The sequence below is a fragment of the Ursus americanus genome, chromosome 1 (genome assembly GCF_024610735.1).
Source record: "Ursus americanus isolate L20-20 chromosome 1, mUrsAme1.1.p, whole genome shotgun sequence".
Lineage (NCBI taxonomy): Eukaryota > Metazoa > Chordata > Mammalia > Carnivora > Ursidae > Ursus > Ursus americanus.
The window spans coordinates 22291381-22314477 of NC_142127.1; the positions used below are offsets into that span (position 1 = coordinate 22291381).

Sequence of the window (23097 nt, forward strand, 5' to 3'; positions counted from 1 at the left end):
ACGCGAACCACAGAAGGCTGTCTTTTCTATAAAGCTTCCACTTCCATGCTGAACAAATCACTTGCTCTGCTAAGACTCTACTGCCCTCTCTTTTTTCCTGTGTTCACACCTACATTTTAGAGGTTAATTAGTTGTTTATGAATTTTTCACCCCATTAATTAATGAGCTCCTTGATGCTTAGGGTTAGATTTCATTCATCTTCACTAGTCTAGGATTTAGCATGCTTTCAGGGTCCGTAAATACTTGCTGACTGGCTGTAGGAATTTAGGGTGGAGCAGATTGAGGTAGAACTGAAGAGCTCCTCTGTCTTCACCTACACAAGGTACAAACCTGAATGTGAACTGAGAAGTGAATCAATGCCTTAACAGGTCAGTTTATATACATTTTGTAGACTAATATTTAAAGTGGTATTTTTGGATGTAGTTTATGTAGGAATATTGGTTTGATACATTCAAAGACCTTCCAGAAAAAAAAAAAGAAAGAATACCATTTTTTCCCTATGTGATTACTTTAATCACTTCCCATATTTTTTGGACGGTTATCTAAAGAATGACATTTTCTTGAATAACAATATAGATCATTTGTGAACAAAACTGTAGAGTTTTGATAATGAAACATCTGAATTTTAATATAATTGTGCTTAAAGACCATTACTAAGTACACTGTGACACCACCTTGGGGCTGTTATCAGGTGCCAATCATTGCCTCTGTTTATGACATTGGGTATTAAGGGGGATGTCACATATGATCCATCTCTAAAGCTCAAATGCAAAGTGCAAAAATTACTTCCATTATGAAGAACATCGATAGTTACCCCAAAGGTGGTCCCTGAAATTTCTCAGAGTAAATGAGGTTATTTGTTATGGACGAATTGAATCAGGAAGGAAAGGCTTAAACTCTTAGGAAACAAAATTTCTACCATGTACCTATTTCTTCTGTAAAGAAGTCTTTCTGGTTAAAGTTAGAATGTTCTCAATAAAAATTTGGGAAACAAAATAATGTATTATTTCAACAGCACTTGAAATGAAAAGTCAGTTACTAAATAAAGTTCACTATTCCAAATATAGTATAGACTATAGCAATAGCCTAAAAACACCTGCTTCTGTACTTCTTTAATTAAAAGCCACTATTCTAGCAAACGTATTTTTATTAGATAGTTCCCTGAGCTTTTTCATTCCCTCCATTATATTTCTAGACACTCTAGCTGACTGTGCTGCATACACTTGTCGGTGAGCGAAGCAAAGGTTAAGTGTGTGTGACACAGATGAGCCCCGAGATTAAGTATACACTGTGAAATGCATGTGGATGTTCATGATTTAAACCAATGAACTGTGGCCTGAAATGATGTCACACGAAGCGCAGTGGTAAGTGGAAGGTTAAACCTACTTGCATCTCGGCTCATTAAACGCAGTTAAAGTGCAAATCCCCTCATTCTGACAGTAGTGATCACAAGGGTTCTCTTTCTGGTCACAGCGCTGACTTTTAAACCCCACAGAGCATCTGTAGAATTTCAGTAAAATACAGCTAAATAAAGCGTCTGACTTTTTTTTTTCTAAATATGTTTCAAATTTATTTCATACAGAGATAGTAACATATGAATAAAACTTGGTCAGGTATGCTCATTCCTCTCTCATTCACACTCATCACATGCTACTCTGACAAAGTGGGGGGACAGAACACGGATGTGGATCATATGTGGACGTCATTCCTCTAGTCAAGCGGTGGTAAAAGAAAACTCAAAATAGAAACCACATAAGTGGAATGGTTTTATTTCAAGTTGTCCATTCTGGACAGAGGGAAAAATATTAAATTCTAGATTTTCTCATGAGCAGAGAATCTCCAATACTTTCCAAATGTTTAGAAACTCATATTCAAGTTAATGAATTCCAAAGGAGACAGGGGCTTCATAGGCTTACATAATACAATACTCGAAACCTGATAGAAACATCAAATAGCATTACACACTTGAAAAGATACCACAAGTTCTTTTGAAAAGAATGGCCGTAAGTACCAAGTGTTCGTAAATATGATTATGCCTGGGTATCCCATATCTGAATAAGGTCAATGAAATTAGAGTAATTTTCCCTGGCATTTCCAAGTTCAAAGATCTATGAGTGTCTTTAATGGGTATGATGCTACGAACTGAATGAGCTCTCCCTTATGAAATCACTAGCAACTGAAGAGGGAGGACAGTTAGCAGCACATGAGCCACTGAGGGACGATACTCGATCAGAGATGTCCGTGAAACATTCATGTAAAATGTATCACTCCCCCGCCAAATAAAATGTATTACCCCAAGAAAGGAGAACAATAGAGGAGGGATTCCATGTACATACAAAGTCATACCACGAAATGCCCACAATGTTATACAATACTCACAGACACACAGGTACATTTGTCTCAGGGTCCAGCTGGCATGTGCCACCATTGTAACAGTAGCCATCACATAACTGACAGCTAGAGGCAATCTTTCCATTAGTGCAGCTGCAGCAACAAAGAAAAAAGAAATCTCATTGTTACTGGCATCATCACTGTTGAAAGCTGACATAAACTCTCTGCAGATGAGAATATTCATCATAGAGGAGTAATGGAGTGCCTGGCTAAAAGTAAGTTTTCAGAAGGACAGACTTCCTGCAGGCAAAGATTTTTTTTTAACAAAATAATGAGAGACAAATGTTTTCTTTTGCTAATTTTCAAATTTTCAACCCATTTGCTTAATATAAAATTTTAATATAGCTATACATATGTGTGAAAAAATATGCTCTAACGTCTATCACTTACTCTGCAGGGAAACATTAGCATCAGTATCTTACTCCCTTTTCATATAACTAGGGCTTGGTGACATCAGTGTGAATTATAAACCACATGATCAAATATTCTGGAAGCAAATGCTTCAGCTATTTCTTGTAAACTGGAAAATCTGGTCCAAAAAACTGTTATGAATTTTAGATTCCAGGTTTTGTAAGAAAGTATAGGATTATCTGGTAGTCATTTTATCCACTGCTTCTCTTTGATTGTATACTATCATTAATGTCATCTTTTTTTTACTATAACACATAAAAAAATCATTGGAAGTTCATTGCAAAAATAAACAGTAATGTCATAGGAACAATATGTAGTCTGGCAACAAGGAAATGAGGTAGGCTTTCTTGGAAGACTTATGGAAACAATTCTAATTTACAGCACACTACAGGTCTGAGATAAGAAAAAACACTATGGCTACTGCTGTATGGAAAAAAAGAACAAGCATAACAATAATAGGAAAAATACAGAAATTTTCTTATTTGCCATGTTATATCTTGATATGAATAGTATTAGATTGGACATTGAAAATTTTTGGGGGAACAGACAAAAGTGCATCGACATTCTAAATTATCAAGAGATCTCTTGTATGAAAAGTACGGTGATAGACTCATATAAGCCTTGGCCCAAGTCAGAATTACAACAAATCATGCCACTATTCTGATTATGAAATCATGTTGGCACTATGAAGCACTCAGTGGTGTCACAAGCTTGACACATAAATCAGGTTGCAATATCACTGATCACTCTGATCCTTTCCACGATGGGTATCTATTGTGTTACATCCATCAAAGGTAATTCCTAATGATTAGTTAGATGCCTGAAATGATCAGTTGGTGATCCTGATTAATTTATTCTGTGAATATGTATTTCACCTCATGTAGGTGGTAAGCCTGATGGAAATACACCAAACAGCTTATCATTTTTCCAGGTGTTTAATTTAAAGATATTTTTGAAGAGCCTGGATGTTAAAATCACATTTCTCTTCAAGAAGAACAGAAGCAATGAGTCAATCATGTACTGGCTACAAAATGGAGATATATGAATATAGAACCAACAGGGAGAAGGAAGCAGTAGTTTAAAGTTTCCAAGATTTAACAGAGAATGCTTTAAATCTAGAGGTATCTGAATATGGATGCAAAGTGAACAAGTACACATTTAGTGGTATTGGCGTCTGATACGTTAAATGGATCTGGGAGACTTTTCCTTGCCCTCCATCCCAGCCTCCTTGAAAATCAAAGAGTGGCAAGTTATAGTTTCTTTTTCTATCAAAAGGACAACGTCAAAGAGAAAAAAATAGCTCATTATACATTAAAGGATTTCCTACAAAAAAGATAACTATACACCAAATATCAGCTTTTAAAAGAAAAAAAAATCTAAGTATTGATTGCTTTTAAACTCCTGCTTTCAAGAGTTATAAAAGATGTTGCCTCTTTTCTCCTTCTAAAGGTTTTGTTTGAATCCTACGTTGAAGACAGGCATTTGTATATATTTCAAATGTGAAATACAAATTACTCAAATCATTATAATGCATCAAAGAGTTCAGCTCATATTTTAATGCCGGTTTTCATCATAATTTCATTTCTTAGAGGCATATGTCTCTCTCTCTGTCACACACACACACAGAGTTTGTGATGTATCACTTTCCAAAAGCTAATTACCAGTTGTCCCGTATGCACAAAGAATTCCCATAACAACTGACTTTGCAAAGGCAGTATTTAGGCTATTCGAAATTATGATCAAGTCATTCTTCATAAATATTTACTTGGATTTCCACAAAAGAGAAAGATATACAATTAGCTCCATTTTTAAAGATTATATTTACTATGCTTGACAGAATATTATATTCTAGCTGACAGCGTATAGAATGTGCATTAGAATCACACCTGACTATTTGGAATCCCAAGTATACATGGAGGCTTGAATTTTCCTATTTATATAAAAGATTTGCTGTAACTCAGTCATGGTTGTTTAGTATCAGTGATCTACCTATGAGACAGAAATTCTACCATCACTGGAAACGTCTTTTAAAGCTAAGATGAAAACTATCATAAAAATGAAGGCAAACTTGTCTATTAAGTTTCAGAATACCCAGAGTCTTGTCTGTATTATCCTGCTCATATGTTACATAGCCTATTTGATCAAGTCTCATACTGATATTTTTAAGCTTCCACTATCTACTCATTTGTTAGCAACTGTTATTTATCTATCAGACATAACCTTTTTCAAAAAGGGTCTTTAAGGAGTCAAGAACTACAATGTTGGATCTTTGTGGCCTACTCGGGTTATGAGGTTCTGGTGTTTCTAGGTTGGTGAAGCCAATTTTCTCTGTATAGCAGGCAGTACTGAGAACCCGGGGGGTCTTGCCCTTTTTCTTCATATGGAACTTCCCCTTGTAATGGAAACATGGTGTGTATCTCTGCATGAGCTTTTCCAAGGTAACCTGGGAAGGAAATTGCAGCTTATAGCCTGTCTTAGATGATAGCCTATTATTTCCTGTGTAGAATGGAATGGAGTTGTAAGTAAGAGACTACAGTGCATTTCTGATATGGTGCATGGGAGAGAAAAATGTGTGTTCACTCATGGAAACAAAGTTCTGTCTTGCTCAAGTTTCATCAGAAAGAACCGATGAGCTTAATGAGCAAACACGATTTTGGTCGTTTACATGAAAATGCATTTGCTTTTATATACTTATCAAAGGCACATATTTATAATCAGTCGTATTTTCAATTACTTTACTTAAAAAATAATGTACTTTCAAATGACCCAATTTGAGGGTTTGAGTAAATGTCATTCATAATGATAACACAAATCATTCTTAGAGTAAATTCTAAACGGAGAGTAAATAAAAAAGAAAAAAATGCTGATGCTGTCTGTAATAAAATTTTATCGGGCCTTGTTTGGCAGAGCGGCATAACTCAGGGCTGGCACCTCCCAGAGCTGTCTCAGTGGAAGCCGTGGCGGGAACACTTGACAGCATGCTTTCCTACCTCATATTCTCATTTATTATACTCCCGAGCAAGGCAAGTGATGGAGTCCAGAGCTTTATAAGCCCCTTCTTTTAAAAGGTTGTTAAAAGAAGTTCAGAGTGAGGATTGAACTCTAACCTTAGTGGCATAAACTTGTTTCACGACAGAAACCGAACAGCATTACCCTTTCTTTAGCTGCGATGCTCTGTTTTCCAGTCACTTGATCTTAAAACCAAAGGGCAAAAGGCAACGTAACCAAAGTCTAACTTGGATGTTTTTATTGTAGTTGCCTCCTGGGACACATTATTCCTTCTCCTTATTTTGGACCATTATGCTTCAAGTCAGATAAAAACCCAGAGTAAAATGTATGTCCATTAGACAGGTCTTTTGCTCCTCCCTGATAGGCTCCTTTTGTAACAACAGAAAAGTAAAAACTCACCGTCAATGATAATAATGAAACATTTAAAAGCCTGAGCTATTCTAATTTAGGGATATTACACATAGCTTTTGGAAGGTATGTTGCATTTCACTATTTCTTGCTTACTATTAGGAATTTTCTACATAGGGAATGATCTGACCATATCATTACATGATGACATGATGAATTTTCATGTTCCCCAGTTGCACATAATATGTGTTGAATAAATTCATTTAATTGAAATGAACTGAATTTTATCTACAACCAAAAAGAAAACAAAAACAAAAACAAAAACAAACAAAAAAAGAAACAAGGATGCAATGGTCACTATATAGAATCTTAGAATAAAAATAATTTACATTATTTTCACATTTAGTGCTGAACTGCTACATTCTTTAGGGTTCGAATGTTTTTATAAATTAAGCTGGATGACCACTTACTTGCAAAATATATCTTCACTGTCTTTATTTATAATGCAGTGCCCCCCATGGCACCTTATGCATTTGTCCACTTCACATTTCGGACCTTCGTAGCGTGTTGGACAGACACATTCAACACTTCCGTCATCCCCAATGGTACAGGATTCAGAATTCACACAGTAGTGGTGACACACATCTAGGAAGAACGCACGACAGAGAAAAAGAAATTATACTGCACGATGTTTATCTTTAGCCACAATATGTTACCATTTCATTTAATATTTAAAGATGGTGAATCATTAAGCAAGTATAAAAATAAGTAAATTAAAATGTCTGAATACTAAAAAACGGCCAATAAATAAGTAGATTCATTTGCAAAATCTGTTTGTGATTACACATAACTAGAATTCTTTAATAATGCTATTGATTCCTGTTTTTTCCAGTCAGGCATCATTTCATCTGCTAAAGAAAAGAGAACTTATATTGATAGAAGACTAGCTGAGGAAGTCTTTTGGTTCTGAATTTTAAAGTTTAAGTTAACCAGGTTCCTTAATTTCCCTCTCATGGCAATATTATTACTATTCTGAAACGAGCAGAAATACTCCAGATTTCTTTGGACGTCGTTTACTGTTTCCTCTCCTTGCACTTTTTTCATCCAGAGAACAGGGTAGTATGTGGTGAGTGGGGGACTCCTACCTCTGCCTCAGCCCTTTGTGATGCAAAGAAGCTTCCCTCTACACAGAGCAGGACAGGCCAGCTATTCCTGGACACCTGGGCAGGTGAGTAAACAAGGAGATGTGCCTCTCATGGAACACCAAGAGAAAAGTGAACTGGGAAACTGATCTATCATGGGTGGGAAGTGACTAGAAGTCTAGGCTATTGTTCCCCTCCTAGGTGAGAGCCTAACATCCTAGTCAGAGGGAAAACCTCCATGTGGTGTGAGCCTTTTGTTTGGAAAGATGTTTCTTACTGAATATTACAGATAATTTTCTCAACTATAAAGGAAGACTTCCTCAAATATTTCTATAAATCTTGAATGGGAATAATAAAACAAAGACCATGTAATAATACAATAACCACACTATCTTTATAATTAGACATTCTGACTTAGTCTTTTGAAAAGCAGACAAGTATATATGTATGTTTGTATATCAACATACTATAATTTATCACATTTAAAATATTGAAATTCATAATACAATCTTAAGCAAAAGAACTGATTAGATCAGTCTCAGACTTTGTGTTTAGAAGCTGCAATTTCCTTTTAGCTAACTAATTGTGAAGCAATGTTAAATGAGATTAGCTGAGATAAAAATCTCAATTTATAAACTTTAACCTGCTGTTAGACAGTTATAGTGGGTGAGGAAAATTAAAACATAATTTATAATTCTCATGTTTGTATATTTATCTAGCCCTTTATTAAATCAGACAGAAATTAAATTTATTGACAGGCTTGCTTGATATTTATGGAAATTTATTTCAAGCATTCTTATGCTTGCTCTTGCATTATGCCAAGTACCCTCATTGAGATTCAGTGCTTAAGTTTATTAACATGGTTTTGGCTATATTTAAGAAAAGTAGCACTTTCAAAAGGTGAGAGACTTGAAGATCTAAAAACTAAGTCGGTGTTAGTATCTATCCATGATGGTGTCTGTTTGCAGTTGTTTCAGGCTTGGCGGTTAGAGAGTACACATGACAGATTCTTTTCTTATTTATGAAGAATGTATGATCAGCTGCCTGTATGAGCTTCTCTCCTACTCAGTGCAGAAATCTCTAGAGAACAGCTCTCATTAGTTCAGGTTGTTCGGTACCTCTTACTGACAAAGAGCTCTTTTCATATCACCCCCGATTGCTTTAAATGTCGTTCTCTGATCCTGGTTCAGTTGTCTGATGGGGCATAGAAATTGGCTTATGTATCCTTCCAAGATCTTCATATTATGTCCTATCCATGGTGGGGAACTCATCAAAATCATGTAGGTGACTTACTTGCAAATGTAAATCCAGTGCTCGTCCCTGTCACTACTGTCACTCATGCCTAGATTCTAATTCATAAACCTGAAATGGAGCCCAGGTGATTGCCATGGGATTGGCTGAGGAACTAGAATTCGGGAACTGGGGAACATATGAAATGATGACCCAGAAACAATTTTTACTTATTAGCATAGGGACTACATTGTTCAATAGCTGTAAAAGGATTTGATTTAACTAAAATTTCTTTTTCTTTCTTTCTTCTTTCTTTCTCTCTTTCTTCTTTCTTTCTTTCCTTTTTCTCTTTTTTGAGAGAGAGAGAGAGAGTGCATGTGGGCAGGGGTGGGGGGTGGAGGGAGAGGGAGAGAATCTTAAGCAGACTCCACACCTCCTGCAGAGCCAGATGTGGGGCTCAATCTCATGACCCTGAGAACATGACCCTGAGATCATGACCTGAGCCGAAATCAAGAATCGACACTTTACCAACTAAGCCACAGAGGCACCCCTAAAATGGTTTATTTCTCAACTAACTTTGTGGGCCTTAATTAAAATGCAATTTTTTATCCAAAATTAGGGACCATTTTATTTTTAAAACCACATCACTGAGAAGATCTGAGAAACTGGAAAAAATTGGGTTAACATTCTGATGGTTGATAATTGCCCTATGACACACTGTAGCAAGGAATAGTTCTCACTTGCCTGAAGTGCTAAAGGGTAAAGTTAAATACTTACCTACAATTTACTAACTATAAGTAATTTTGGTGCATGAATTACATCTGCTTCAGGCTAAGATTAAAAAGATGTGAGAGTATATACAACTCATTGGTGTTCAAAGAAATACAAATTAGGGGTGCTAGGGTGGCTCAGTCAGTGAAGTGTCTGACTTTGGCTCAGGTCATGATCTCGGGGTCCTGGGACTGAGCCCCACGTTGGGCTCTGCACTTAGCGGGGAATCTGTTTCCCCCTCTCCCTCTGCTCATGATGTATCTCTCACTCTCTATGTCAAATAAATGAATAAAATCTTTAAAAAAAAAGGAAATAAATTAATACCTCAAAGAAATACTATTGCACTTCCACCTAATTGACAACAAATAACAGAAACTCTCATACACTATTAGAATATAAACTGGTTCAATTGATTTGGAAAACAATTGACGGTATCTGCTATATTTGAACATACCCACACCTTGTGACCTAGCATTTCCACTCTTAATATATATCCAAGAAGAAAGCACGCATATGTGCTCAAAAATATTTGTGTAATATACACAGCAACCTGCGCATAGAAATAGCCCCAAAAGAAGAAATCCAAATATTCATTGCAAGAAGAAAGGATAGATTGTGCTTCATTCACACAAAGAAATATACATACAAATATATGTATATATACACATACATTAATACACGTAGATAAATAAAAAAATGAAAGCAGCACACCTTATAAGCAACAACATGGATGAATCTCACAAAAGTAATGAGAGAAAAAAGCTCGACACAAAAACATATATACTATTTTTTTTATTTATATAAAATTTAAAAGGCAAAACTAATCTAGGGTTTTAGAAGTCAACAAGACTTATCTTTGGGGGGAAGGGAAGGGATAGTGAGGAAGACCAACAGGGAGCATTGGAGGTCCCAATAATGTTTATTCTTTTTTTTTTTTAACGATTTTATTTATTTATTTGACAGAGACAGCCAGAAAGAGAGGGAACACAAGTAAGGGGAGTAGGAGGGGAAGAAGCAGGCTCCTAGTGGAGGAGCCTGATGTGGGGCTTGATCCCAGAACGCTGGGATGATGCCCTGAGCTGAAGGCAGACGCTTAACGACTGTGCCACCCAGGCACCCCCCGATAATGTTTATTCTTGACCTGGTTGTAGGTTTACACTGCTGTGTACACCTGGTGATAACTTATTGAACTGTAAACTTGTGATTTTAAACTTTCCTACTTATATTATGATTCAATAAAAAGATTTTTCTAACCTAATGGCAAATAAACTACAATTACAATATTTTAGAAATTCTAGTTAATTTGCTAACTAGGCTAAATAGGTTTTCTCTTTATAGATGCTTCTATTAAAAGGAATTCATGGTCTACTTTTTATGCTTTAAAGAAAATTCTCTACCCTTTAATGTTTTTGATATTTTTTTTCCTAGCATGTCAGATGCACATTATTCAGTGCAGTTGATTGGCCTCATGGCATAAAAGTGGAATCCAAAGAATGTAAAAGAAATGTTTGCTTAAGATAAAATTGTGAAATAAGCAGATATTAGAATTTGCACTTTAATAAATAATTCTAAATTGCATGCTGTTAAGCCATGCCACTTTTTTCCTTCTAAAAAAGGCAGAAATCATTTTAGGCTCAGAACCCTTTCTCTACAGATATTCAAATGGAAGGCTTTTCATTTTCCCCAGTTCACATGCTTCACACTTGACACTATGTTGAAATTCAGGGACAGAGTTGCTCACTATACACCAACTGTGCCAGAGTTGCTTCCCAGTGCCTTTCTTTGAAAATGTTCTGACTATCTCCCACTATTAGGCTTCAGATTTGAAGCATGTAGAAGTTGCTTGACTTATATGTTCAGCTGGATTGTTTTTTGCACCACTATTAGGATTCTAGGGCCCAACCCTTGCATACATAGTCTCTCTCCCTTTCTCTCTCCCTCTCTGTCTCTCTCTCTGTCTTAAAGACTTCCCTATTTACTCAATTTTCACTCCAAGATTCCTGAACACAGGAGAAAGTAACCTTATTTAATAGGAGACTCTGTCATCTATTTAAGCTACCACAAAAGGGGGCGCCTGGTTGGCTCAGTCAGTTAAGCATCAGCCTTTGGCTCAGGTCATGATCTCAGGGTCCTGGGACTGAGCCCCACATCGGGCTCCCTGCTCAGGGGGGAGTCTGCTTCTCCCTCTCCCTCTACCCCTCCCCTTGCTTGTACTCTCTTTCTCACATAAATAAATAAAATCTTTAAAAAAATGAACTACCACATAAGCATTGGATACTTGTAAGTTGGAAAGCAAAATAATTCTTTCAAGTGTTCTCTGTTATTTCAATTTTAGTCATGAGATGTATCATGGAAAAAATTTGGTACCTCTGATGGTGCTATTTCTAAAATGGATGATTCAACCAAAGTTCACATTCTCTGCAGTTGTCTCAGTATCAGGACAACAATGTATAATAAGTCATTGGAGAGCGACCTAATTTCTCTCTCATTCTCTTCTCAGCTCTAACCTACTTTGAATTACAAGCATCTATGCAAAACTTGTATAAACATGTGCAATATTTTCACCAGGGTCACCTCTCTATATACTCCCAAATAATTACTACGCACTCATATTTAAATTTTAAGTCTCTCTTCAACTATAAAAAGAATACTTCATTAGCACTTCCCAATCCAGCAGAAATTTAGTGAAGTATGAAGAAGAATGGTATATGAGAAGGCTTCTTTGGTATGTAATTGTTCGCTTTGGTTCTAAGGATTCTGCCCTGACCTAATAAGCACTGAAAGGAACAGAAAATTTTAGCACTCATTGAAAGAACACTTCCTATCCCACAGTGCTAAAAAATACTTACCCCATAGAGCTTACCACTTTAAGCACCAGAAATGCTTTAAAACCATTTTGAAGGTAATCTTTCTGTAAGATAGATATTCATTTTCTTACATAAAATATATAAATATATATTTTTAAAGATCCTATTTTTAGGTAATCTCTATACCCAACATGGGGCTCAAACTTAACAGCACTGAGATCAAGAGGCACATGCTCCACCAACCGAGCCTGCCAGGCACCCCATAATATACCAGTATTTTTAATGGCTTCTGTAACACTATGATTCTTAATTATTTCTATGAACTTAACTTTGCAGAAGTTTCATAGCTTTCTGCTTTTTGTTTTTTCATTTTCAGCATTGACTAAATTAATGTTACTGAAAAAAAAAAAAACAACAACTTAATTCCTCCCAAAGAAAACAGAATTAGGGATGTTGGTGGTTGGTTAACACCAAGGTGTGTAGAAAAGGGATTGTCTTCTGATTTCTGACACACAGACATAGACAGAGATATGCAGACACAGAGACACAGAGACACACACCCCAATCACATTTTTCTTTCCAAATTTTTAACTTGGTTTAATAGTTATTGGAACCGAAATAAAGTAAAAAAAAAAATGTGGTACACTAAAAAAAGACAAGTTAAAGAAAGCATAAGTGATAGGACACTTTTTGTTGGAGGGCATGGAATGGGGAAGGGATTGAATGTCAAAGATGAGAGTCTAGCCAGATCAACCAGTAAGCATTCAGAAAGAAGAGTTTGAATTTATGGAAAGGAAAGCTGGTAAAACAATATGGTTGGTCTCGTTTTGAACAACAGGAATAATTTAACCATGACAATAAAATGGAAATGGTAGATCCATAATTGATTATTTGCTGAGGAACATGCATCTGTCTAATTATATCCTGGGAGCTGTAGGAAAAGGACAGAAATACGAGAAAGGCCACCAGCTCTCAGGGAGCTGACAACCCAATTGAAAGTTTAAGACAAGAAGAAAAAAGACCAAAACTGATTTGAAAAATATCCACTGTGGCAAGAGCCTACAAATATTACTACCAACAAAATCTTCCTTCTTATGAAACATTCCATCCCCTAAGTTTCAAGCATTTTATTGACCTGAATGGCATGACAATTGAGATGTTCCGCATATGATAAGAAGGAGCAATAATGAAAAGTAATCTGTGCTAAGAAAGTAGAGATTACCATGAAATTATATAATAACACTTTATATTCACAATATAAAAATTGTTATAACCTCTGTAGGGTAATTACACTAAGAATTGCATAGTAGCACTAAACACAATCATGTAATCTAAAGGACAACGATGGATATATAATTACGGAGTATTCATATGGTAATTAGGTGAATAGTAACCAGAGAATAAGTGAATGGCTATTTTCTGCAACAGAAATAAAATATTTTTCAAGGATGCCATCATTGCATTCTGTCTTTCTTTCTTTCTCTATCTTTCCTTTTCAAGCAATCAGAAATATAAGGAAATACTCCCTTTAATCTTTTTTAGAGAATCTTAATAGACTCCATAAAAATATGGGTTGTATGGGTATATATACAGGTTTATGAATATTCATGGAGAGCCAGATGTCTATAAAATCTCTTGCTGCATTTAACTTCTTTCCCAAAGATTTCTTTCTATTGAAAAGTAATTGCCAAGACTATTTAGCTATTAACTCATATTTGCAACTGGGCTATTCACATTGTAATAGTTAGTGAAGTGTGAAATTTATTTAAAGAGAATGAAACCAAACTAAAATAATACCACCTAAGCAGGAGCTGAAGATATTCAGTAAGAATAATGCAGAAACTGGAGAGTCTTTAACGGGTAATACAGATGGTCATACAGGGGAGACTAAATTATACAATTACATGTATATACACCAATTGTTTTAATTCACTAAATTTTGACCTGGTTTAAAAAAAATAAGTTAGGCGAATTCATTTTAAGATTCATGATTTAAGTAAGCATTTGTTCATTTAGGACTACACACAAGCACAATAACCAACCAGAAGTAGGATTGTATTACTTTCACAACGAAGACGAGGTAGAATTACCAACAGTGCGTGCCCCCGGTGCTCTATAACTGAGCTCCAGTCTCAGTGCGATTCATATCCCGCCTTCACTGGTAGTTAATTGTGTCCCAGGAGCAGTGGGTTCTATGAATTTTGCTAATATCCTCCCTACAGGGAGGTTTATGGCAGCTTCCATGTAGGTATAAAATGTGGAAGACAGCCAACGATGGTGTTTTATAAACTTGTGATGAATACTCATGCTAAGGTGACATAATATGGAAAAGAAAGAAACAAAATCATTGGCTAGAATATGAAGGATTTGGAGGTTAAATTCAGTTCTTACTGTGGCTAACAATGTGACCTTATCTGAGTTACTTGACTAATTTACCCAATATACCCATCGATCATCTTTGAACAGAGGCGGTATTACTAAACATGCCTAAGATTATCTCACGAGTCCTTCCTCTCCCCGACCTATCCTCAGTAATGCCCTTTATATCATCAAGGCCAACGAAGGCCTGTTTTAAGTAAAATGATGGAAATGATGGTGGTGATGATGATGATAAGTACTCAATTTTAGCTGCCTTCTTCATGTCGGGCTCATTTGTTGGTTATAGTCTCATGCATTATATGGCATTATTCTTATAGGCGAGAAAACTGAGGCACAAGGAGGCTCAGCACCTTGCCAAGGATAACACAGCAGTAAGTGGGAGAACGGAAATTCAAACTCAAATAAGCTTAACCCTACAGAATAAACTTATTTTTCTTATTTAATAGTCATACATTTGCTCAAAAAAAAAAAAAAAAAAAAGATGCCCAAACAAAACAAAACAAAACAAACCTGTAAAAGTAATTTTAAACATCTTTGGTGTTCCCTTTCCTTTATGTGTATCTAAAACTGAATGTGCCCACATCTACAGAGGTATCTGAGGGTCTTCTCACCAGCCAGAACGTTAAAGGGCCCTGTAGCTTAAGAGCAGCAGGCCTAGAGAGCTTACTTGATGCCACCACTGTCTGCAATACCAGAGCTCAGGAACTCAAGGCAGCCTCCCACACCCCACATCTCATCCACACGTTCACATTTCCCAGGTCATTCGCAGCCTCCCATCCCAAACCAAGTGGGATATTTGCCTCTCTAGCCACTGATAATTGGTTTACAGCCCTATTCGAAGGAAACTTCTAACTATCCACGGCGATTTCTTCATTATCAAGCAATATCAACTCTGGGTCCTTCCACACAAATAAGAAACCAAAACAACAGCCAAGAAATCACAAAGTGAGGCACGTCTGGAGAGTTACCATTTACTGACATCTAATTTAGGATGAAAAATTTAGAAGGATTCCGGAAAAGTTCTAAGATTCTTAAATAGGTTGACAGGAGTGATTGTGGCCTTTCCTTCCCTGGAGTCAGTTTTTCGTCTTGCATGGTTTAGGAGGTAGAAGAGATAAAGTAACTTGTTTAAATTTGCTTAGAATTTTATGATTGTTGTCTTTGAAGGCTTGTATAAGGAAATGGGAAAACAGATTTAAGAAATATTAAAATTATTCTTTTTTACAGTCCTCGAATGTTTTACACAAGCCAAGATATTTTAATAATTAAACTTATTGCATAGTCCTAAATATATCTTCCAATTTCAGAGCTGAGTTTAATAAAGAAGGCAAACATTGAATCCAGGTATGCCAATTAAATATTCACTAGGGAAAAAATGTGTGCAAAACTCTGATTAGAGCTGATAAATTTTCATCAGGAAAGCGTGTCTAAGAAAATTAGCATTTTCTAATTTATTACTAAAAATAGAAATATATCCCAAATATTTCTACAGAGAACACTGAAAAATTTAAAAGAATGAAATCCATTCTGAGCGAACAGTGTTATCTCTGAGTATCCAGGTAAAAGGAAAATGTAAAGTTGAAAAAGCCAAGTTATCAAAACGTTGATTTAAGTGCGACATGTGGGGTGAGATTTTGAAAGTACCAGCATTAAATCTCTGACAGATTGCCATTTCAAAATGTGTATTAACAATAAAAGCATCAATCATTTTAGTAATAGTCAGGAATTAACTCATAAAACTATCATGGCAATATTTTTTCAAATATCAGAGAAGCCTATATAACTTTTGTTTATAAATCAGGCTCTGGGTTGAGTGTTCCTCTATTTTTAAAGCAATCTAGCAATAAAAGGTTTTAGCAAGTAATTATTTCTGGGTTGAGTGTTCTTCTATTTTTAAAATAGCTATAAAAGGTTTTAGCAAGTAACTATTTATAAAGTGGTAGAGAGTCACTTGAGACTTGAAAGCGAGCTGACTTGCAGATGACAGCTAAATATGGTTTTGTAAGATGAGGCTGACTGAAAACCAAGTAAGTGAATAAGCAGAAGATGGTTTAAAAAACAATGAGAATGAAGCAGGTTCATACAAGGTGGCACCTTTCTGACCATAAACAAGTCATCTGCCATATTTAGTACCTAATTTCTTGGTCAGGGCATGGAGTATGTATTAGGTTTCAATTAAGATCAACCTACTAAAATTTGTCAACATCTACAGTGTTAATACTATCTGTTGGGTTAACATTGCTCGTGCCCTCAGAGTGCCCATACTTTGATAGACCTAAAGGCTAACATGGTTGAAATAAAAAATCAAGATCAATAAAAAATTTTAGCTAATCAGAACATGGAAATATTTATTTATTTATTTATTTATTTATTTATTTATTTATTTATTTATTTTTAAAGATTTTATTTATTTGTTTGAGAGAGAGAGAGAGAGCACAAGCAGGCGGAGTGGCAGGCAGAGGTAGAAGCAAGCTCCCTGCTGAGCAGGGAGTCTGATGTGGGGCTCGATCCCAGGACTCTGGGATCATGACCTGAGCAAAAGGCAGACACTAAACTGACTGAGCCACCCAGGCACCCCAGAATTTTTTTTTTTTTTAAAGACAATTGGGAGCACACAGTAATAACTAATTTTAAAAAACTGGAACAAGTCTTATGGAGAGATGGAAGGTGAAGAATGTTGGATAGGAGGTAATCATGGAAAAGATCCTCTCAGATGGAGGGGCCATTAACGAAGTTATTGTCTTCATGTTGCAGCCTAACTAGAGGGCACGGATTGTCCCGTATCATCATACTGGGAGAAGATGAGGCCATCCTAGAAAAACACATGTAGTTCCCTTGTGTATAATTCTCTCTCTTCTGCCTTTCATTCTTCTATCCTTATTTCCTTCCTTCTTCTAATCTACTCACTTCAAATGTAAATGTCAAAGTAAGGATTTCTGATATACTTAAATGTGCCCTCCTTCCTAGTTTTCCATTATTATGTTACTTTGCAGAATGCATAACATATATGTATCTTTCTATATTAATATATTGATCAGCATAGATATATATAGAGAGAGGTTTCTACACTAGTGTGATGGCAAGAAGAAAAATAATGGATTATATAGAATTTATTACTATTTAATCAGAGTTCACTAAAACACTGAGAAAGTCACCTTGAAAATGTCACCTGGAGGAAGTAATACGTAGTATGCTCTAAAAGATTTTCACTGGTCAAATATACAAGTTTCCTTTAGGTCAAATATGCAGGAATTAAACAGATTATTGATGTATAATAACCAACTTTCCACTTTACTAAGACTTATAATAATTCCAAGATTATAGAGAATCACTTGAATTTTATTAGTAGCATTTAAATTTTAACATGATTGGAAGTATGCATTGAATTGTTGTAATTAGTCAGTAAAGTAATTTAATCCAAGATCCTTTTCATTTAGAAAGATTATTGTTCTTGGAAAACATCCTTAAGGCGGTGAGAAAGTCATTACTCTTTTATGCACACAGTGTACTAAACGATACTGTAGCAAGAAACTTTTGATATAGTAACTAATGTGTTTTCTTTCCAAAACACTGGCTCTTCTCTCCATCCAGACAGTAGGTAGGTTCTTAATTCACCGTGCTTTTTTTCATCATCTCATTTTTCATCACCTGTCATCTAACATGTTTGTGTATTATTTCTTAATACTAAAGTGTACCATGAAAGCACTTTTCTGATTATTCATGACTAAATCCCAAGCTTCAGTGGTTGGCATGCATTCAATGTTCTTTTATTATTTGTTGAATTAATGAATAGCCATTGGAAAGCAGGGCACTTCAGAAGACAGAGAACAAGAGCTTATGTTTTAATTTTAAAACTTCAAAGGCAGTTATAAATATATGTAAATATGGAATCAGTCGACCACTCCTAAAACTAACTGAAGTTTGCCAGGATATGTCTGTGTGTGTTCAGATGGGGGAGGAAGGTGGGAGATGACAGAGGACAATCAGATGGCAAGCAGAGATAGACGTCATTAAGTCCCAGTTAACGGGCCCTTAGAAATTTACTCCTTGCATTAAACATAGACTCAGCTGCTGCATCAAAAAACCAACCAGCAGACACTCCAGGCTGCCACGTGAATGAAGGATGTGACCTGCAAAATTCTCAGACATGGGGGATTCTACAGAATTAGACTAGACTTTTCAGCTTCTAATAGGTTTCTACTTTGTAATCATAGTCTAATCTGCGTGGGGAAGTATACCTATGCAAGAAATTATTTTCTTCAGTGGTTTGATCTACTTACTTTCATGTGACTCAATATATAATTTCATTCTAAATTTATGGGTCATTTCAGAAATTATTTTTAAAAAGCAGCTCAGACCATATTCATAAATGCCATAAAAATAATAAATCTTTTTTATATAGTGGCTTGCTTATCTGAGCGAATTGGAATAAATCTATTTTTATTATCCAAATTATATATTACCTAAATATATATGTAATCTTTAAATATATAACATATTTTAATTACGTATTATCAATTATAGGCACTCAAAATACCTACTAAAATGACAAATTTCTGAAAAAAGCATTTGATTTAAAAATTTACAGAGGACTTTTCTTATAAATTATTTCCCTTGAAACTTCTAACTCTGAGAAGCAGATGAAGCTTTAACTATTATCATTATTTATTTTACAAATTATGTGCCACCTATGATGATGAAAATAATTTGAAATCCAAAGTTGTAGAATACTATTTGTTAGTCCATGATTTTCTACTTTACATAGCTTTAAATGATCTAAAAAATGTTTTTATTCCATATCATCATCTCTAAAACTCAGTATTTCTTCCTTACATCTGGATTCCAGCATGACAGATTCCAGAAGAGTGAACCTAGGGAGTATGTTCAGTGAAGATACAGAAACCCACTGAAACTATGTTACATTTTACGTATTTGTTTTATTTGGGCAAGAGATTCTTAAAAGGGTTAGCAGCCCATACTACCTTCCAGTGTAAGAAGAAATCGGGAGTTAAAAAATTCTAGCTTATTCTAGTTATTCGTGGTCTGAAACATACCATGGAGGGGACATGAGTTCTTGGACTCTGACAATAATTGACAGAGTTAAAGAAGTATCATTCATTACAAGGTCATACACCAATCTGTTTGTTTCTGCCACTATGTTGATTTATATTTATTGATTTATTTATTTTTATATCAATTTTTATCAATTGATTTTCAAAGAAAGCTTGCCCTCAGATTATCACAACACAGATTTTTCATTCTCAAGTGTAATAAATAAAGTGAAAATTATTTCATCAAATTGAAAATTAAATCATATTGTTACCATGGATTTAGTCATGGATCTTCAAGTGCTAATGCAAATCTAAAAATTCAAATACAGATACCCGATCTTTGGATTCATCTTCTAGTACTACTTTGAACCAAATGACTTTCTATTTCTCAAAGTGTCTTATACTTAAGATGTGTCTTATTCTCTGGTGGCAACTCTCAATAAATGTGTTTTTTTTCCTCTTACTAGTTGATTTTCATATAATTAAACACTTCTATAGCGAAAAATTATTGGCTATCTCCTTTCTATTTAACTTTTGCTCTTTTGAGTGTTATGACATCTGTTGGAAAACAATGGATTTTAAAATATATTCACTTATTGAAATAAACTTACAATCAAATTTTTGCATTCATGAGAATAAAACTGAGCAAATAAATACTATTATTAATGCATTATTTTGATTTAAGCAAAGATCTGCTCTTCTTCATCTGATGGGTTATATAATCATAGGGTAAATTATAAATCTTCCTATCTTTCTTTGGCCCTTTGCACTCAGGGACTAAGGTTTAGGGATTTTTTTTTCTTTTTTTGAGAACCATTGATTGCATCCTGATTCTCTTGCCCTTTTTATCAATAATCGGGATGAATACAATTTTTCCTAGTATAATATTTACTATCAAAAGTGTTCTATCTATTGCATAAAAGAGAGTAATAACACCAGTTTGTAGTGGCAAAATCTTTAATAATGAAAAACATGAAGATTATCATATTGACTATAAGATAGGAATCTTATTTTGTTTTTTCTATTTAAAAGATTTAAAGATTCCTGACTCATGACATTTTTTTCAAAATATGTCAGTTGACATTCCAAATCTGATGTAAAGAATGTGTTTTAAAATTACTCTTAAATTTACATTTAAATTAATTGTTTTAAAAGTGATGTTAGCAGAAGCATTTAAATAGAAACAATTTGCTACTTGAGGTAAGCCTCAAGTAAATATTTTTGTTCAATCTGTGTCTCTATCTGTGCATGATTTGTGTAATATATTATTTTCAAATACACAATTCTATTTGCAGATAATTATTTATGAATCCATTCAGTTGACTTAACACCAAGTAAAACAGAATCACAATCATGGATGGCTTCTATTCATGCAAAGCCTGCCTTCCTTCTTACCTTCCTTCCTCCCTCCCTTCCTTCCTTCTTTCCTTTCTCCCTCCCTCCCTTCCTCCTTCCTTGTTTCCTTCCTTCCTTCCTTCCTTCCTTCCTTCCTTCCTTCCTTCCTTCCTTCCTTCCTTCCCAACTGGGCATGTTCAGTTTATTTCAATACAAATCCCTCTTCAGACAGTTAGTAACCATTTCTTGTGTGACAAGTTATTTTCAACCTTTAAATAAGCAGTTTTAAGGCTTTCATTATTTTTTCATGTTATTTGTATACTCATTCTTCCTTAAGTTGGAAAAAGAAGGGTAAATACTTATCGGTAGCCCTAATGTTGCATGAAAGTAGAAGACTAAACCATCTAAACTTGTCATGATACTTAATGAAGCACTGTTTCAAGAGTCTTGTGAGACTAGAGTTGTCTCAAAATCTAATGAAGCTGGCACGGAAAACAGCTACTGTTATGATGCCAGAAAAATTAACTAAGCATTTTTAAAGATTTTTTCCAATAGTAGTTACTGAAATTATTAAACGTAATTATTAATATTCCAAGTGTAAGTTACATGACATAGAGATAAAAGCTTATCTTTTATAAAATTAACTTTATAAACACGTTGCTGGAATTTGAAACAAATACATAAAAAGTAACAGTATGCTCCTAAATAGTATGGAATGAAGTCCATTTCTGAACTTTGATCCTTTTTGACAATATAAGTCTAAATTGCAGCTTTGTCTGCCTTTTCATCTGTAAAGATATGCCACTGGTTTTTAATTATCCAAAATTATGGAGACAGGTATCTTCAAAGAGCCTTTATACTGATACATCCCCAGTGCCTAGAATAATAATAACCCACAATGTTCATATATATATATCAGTTGAATAAATTAATTTTAATAATCAGAATATGTACTTTGACTCACATGTGACATATTCTCTGCTTGGAAAAAGTTGCCTCAGTTTCCAATAAATTCTTTTTATAGGAGTACATTTCCCCTGAATCTTTTACTATTTTTACATTTCCAAATGATAGCATAACATTATAGTAAAAATCCATTTTTAATAATTCTAGATTTATACTAGATCAAAATTTCCTTCAATAATATTTCTATAATTCTGACAATTTCCTCTAAACTCCCCAGAGTAAGATAATAAAATTAATCCATTAGCTTACCCTTAGCCTACCGTTCTCCATTATAGTCACGTGAGAAAAGAAATGTATTTATTTTTCTTTATACACATTAATTCAAACCTAATTCTATTTTTACCCTATTTTTTTCTCCAAACTGAAAATACAACCACAAAGTTTCTCATGAAATGTAGGTCTTCATGAGTTGCTGAGTAAAGGTGGTCCAGAACTGTTTCAAGTGGTATCTTGTCAGAGCACAGACAAAAACTTGGCCTAGCTGGCTGGAAACAAGACCCTTCTACTTTGTTTACATTCACTCACATACTTAATACTTTCTCCTAAATCCAAGCACTGAGTTAAGCCTCCCCCGAAAACTGATGAGGTATGCAAAACATCATGGCCTGTTTCATATTCTGGGGCGGGGGGGGGGGACATCAAGAACACAAGTGATGATGAAAACACAGTGTGAAAATGCCAAAGGGAAGTGCTGAATGTCCTAAGGCAAAGGCAGCTTCAGAAGACAAAGTGGGAGGATTTGAGAGGGTTGAGAGACATTGAGGAGCCCACGTGTGAAGATGAAGAGGTATGAACAATTTAAAGAGGCACATTTTAGAGACCATCAACAGGTTTCCATGGCTGGAAAAAAAGATACACAGTGGATGTGTTGTAGTAATCCAGGCAAGAAGCCTGAATAAAAGCAGTGCTTGTCTTCTCACCAAGAGAAAAAGGTGGAGGACCTCAATAGCCAGGGCTCCAAATTACTTTGTTACATTAGGTGGGAATGCTCTAAGAATCTTGAATACGTGCACATTTAGGAAATAGCTAGTTCTGATCATTTCACTTTTTAACTCATGATCCTTTCTTGGGGTTCTAGGCTCAGTTCTAATTGGCCTTTATCCTAACAGGGACAACGGAAAACATGTTGTTCTCTTTTCCTGGTCATTATTAAAATCCTTTGGTCTTCTCTGCGTGGGTCTGCCATAGGCTTGATCAAGAGTAAAATTCTTATTAACACTTCCTTTCAATGGAATAGAAACTGGAAACCATCAGGTT

At 35.1% G+C, this 23097-nt stretch overlaps 1 protein-coding gene across 1 annotated transcript in view; it reads right to left on the reverse strand.

Annotated features, from left to right (window-relative positions):
- LRP1B (LDL receptor related protein 1B) overlaps positions 1-23097 on the reverse strand; it is a 576984-nt gene that overhangs the window by 33959 nt on the left and 519928 nt on the right. The window contains 2 exon segments of the mRNA XM_087859483.1: positions 2380-2484; positions 6630-6804. Coding sequence (XP_087715609.1) covers positions 2380-2484; positions 6630-6804 — 280 coding nt within the window.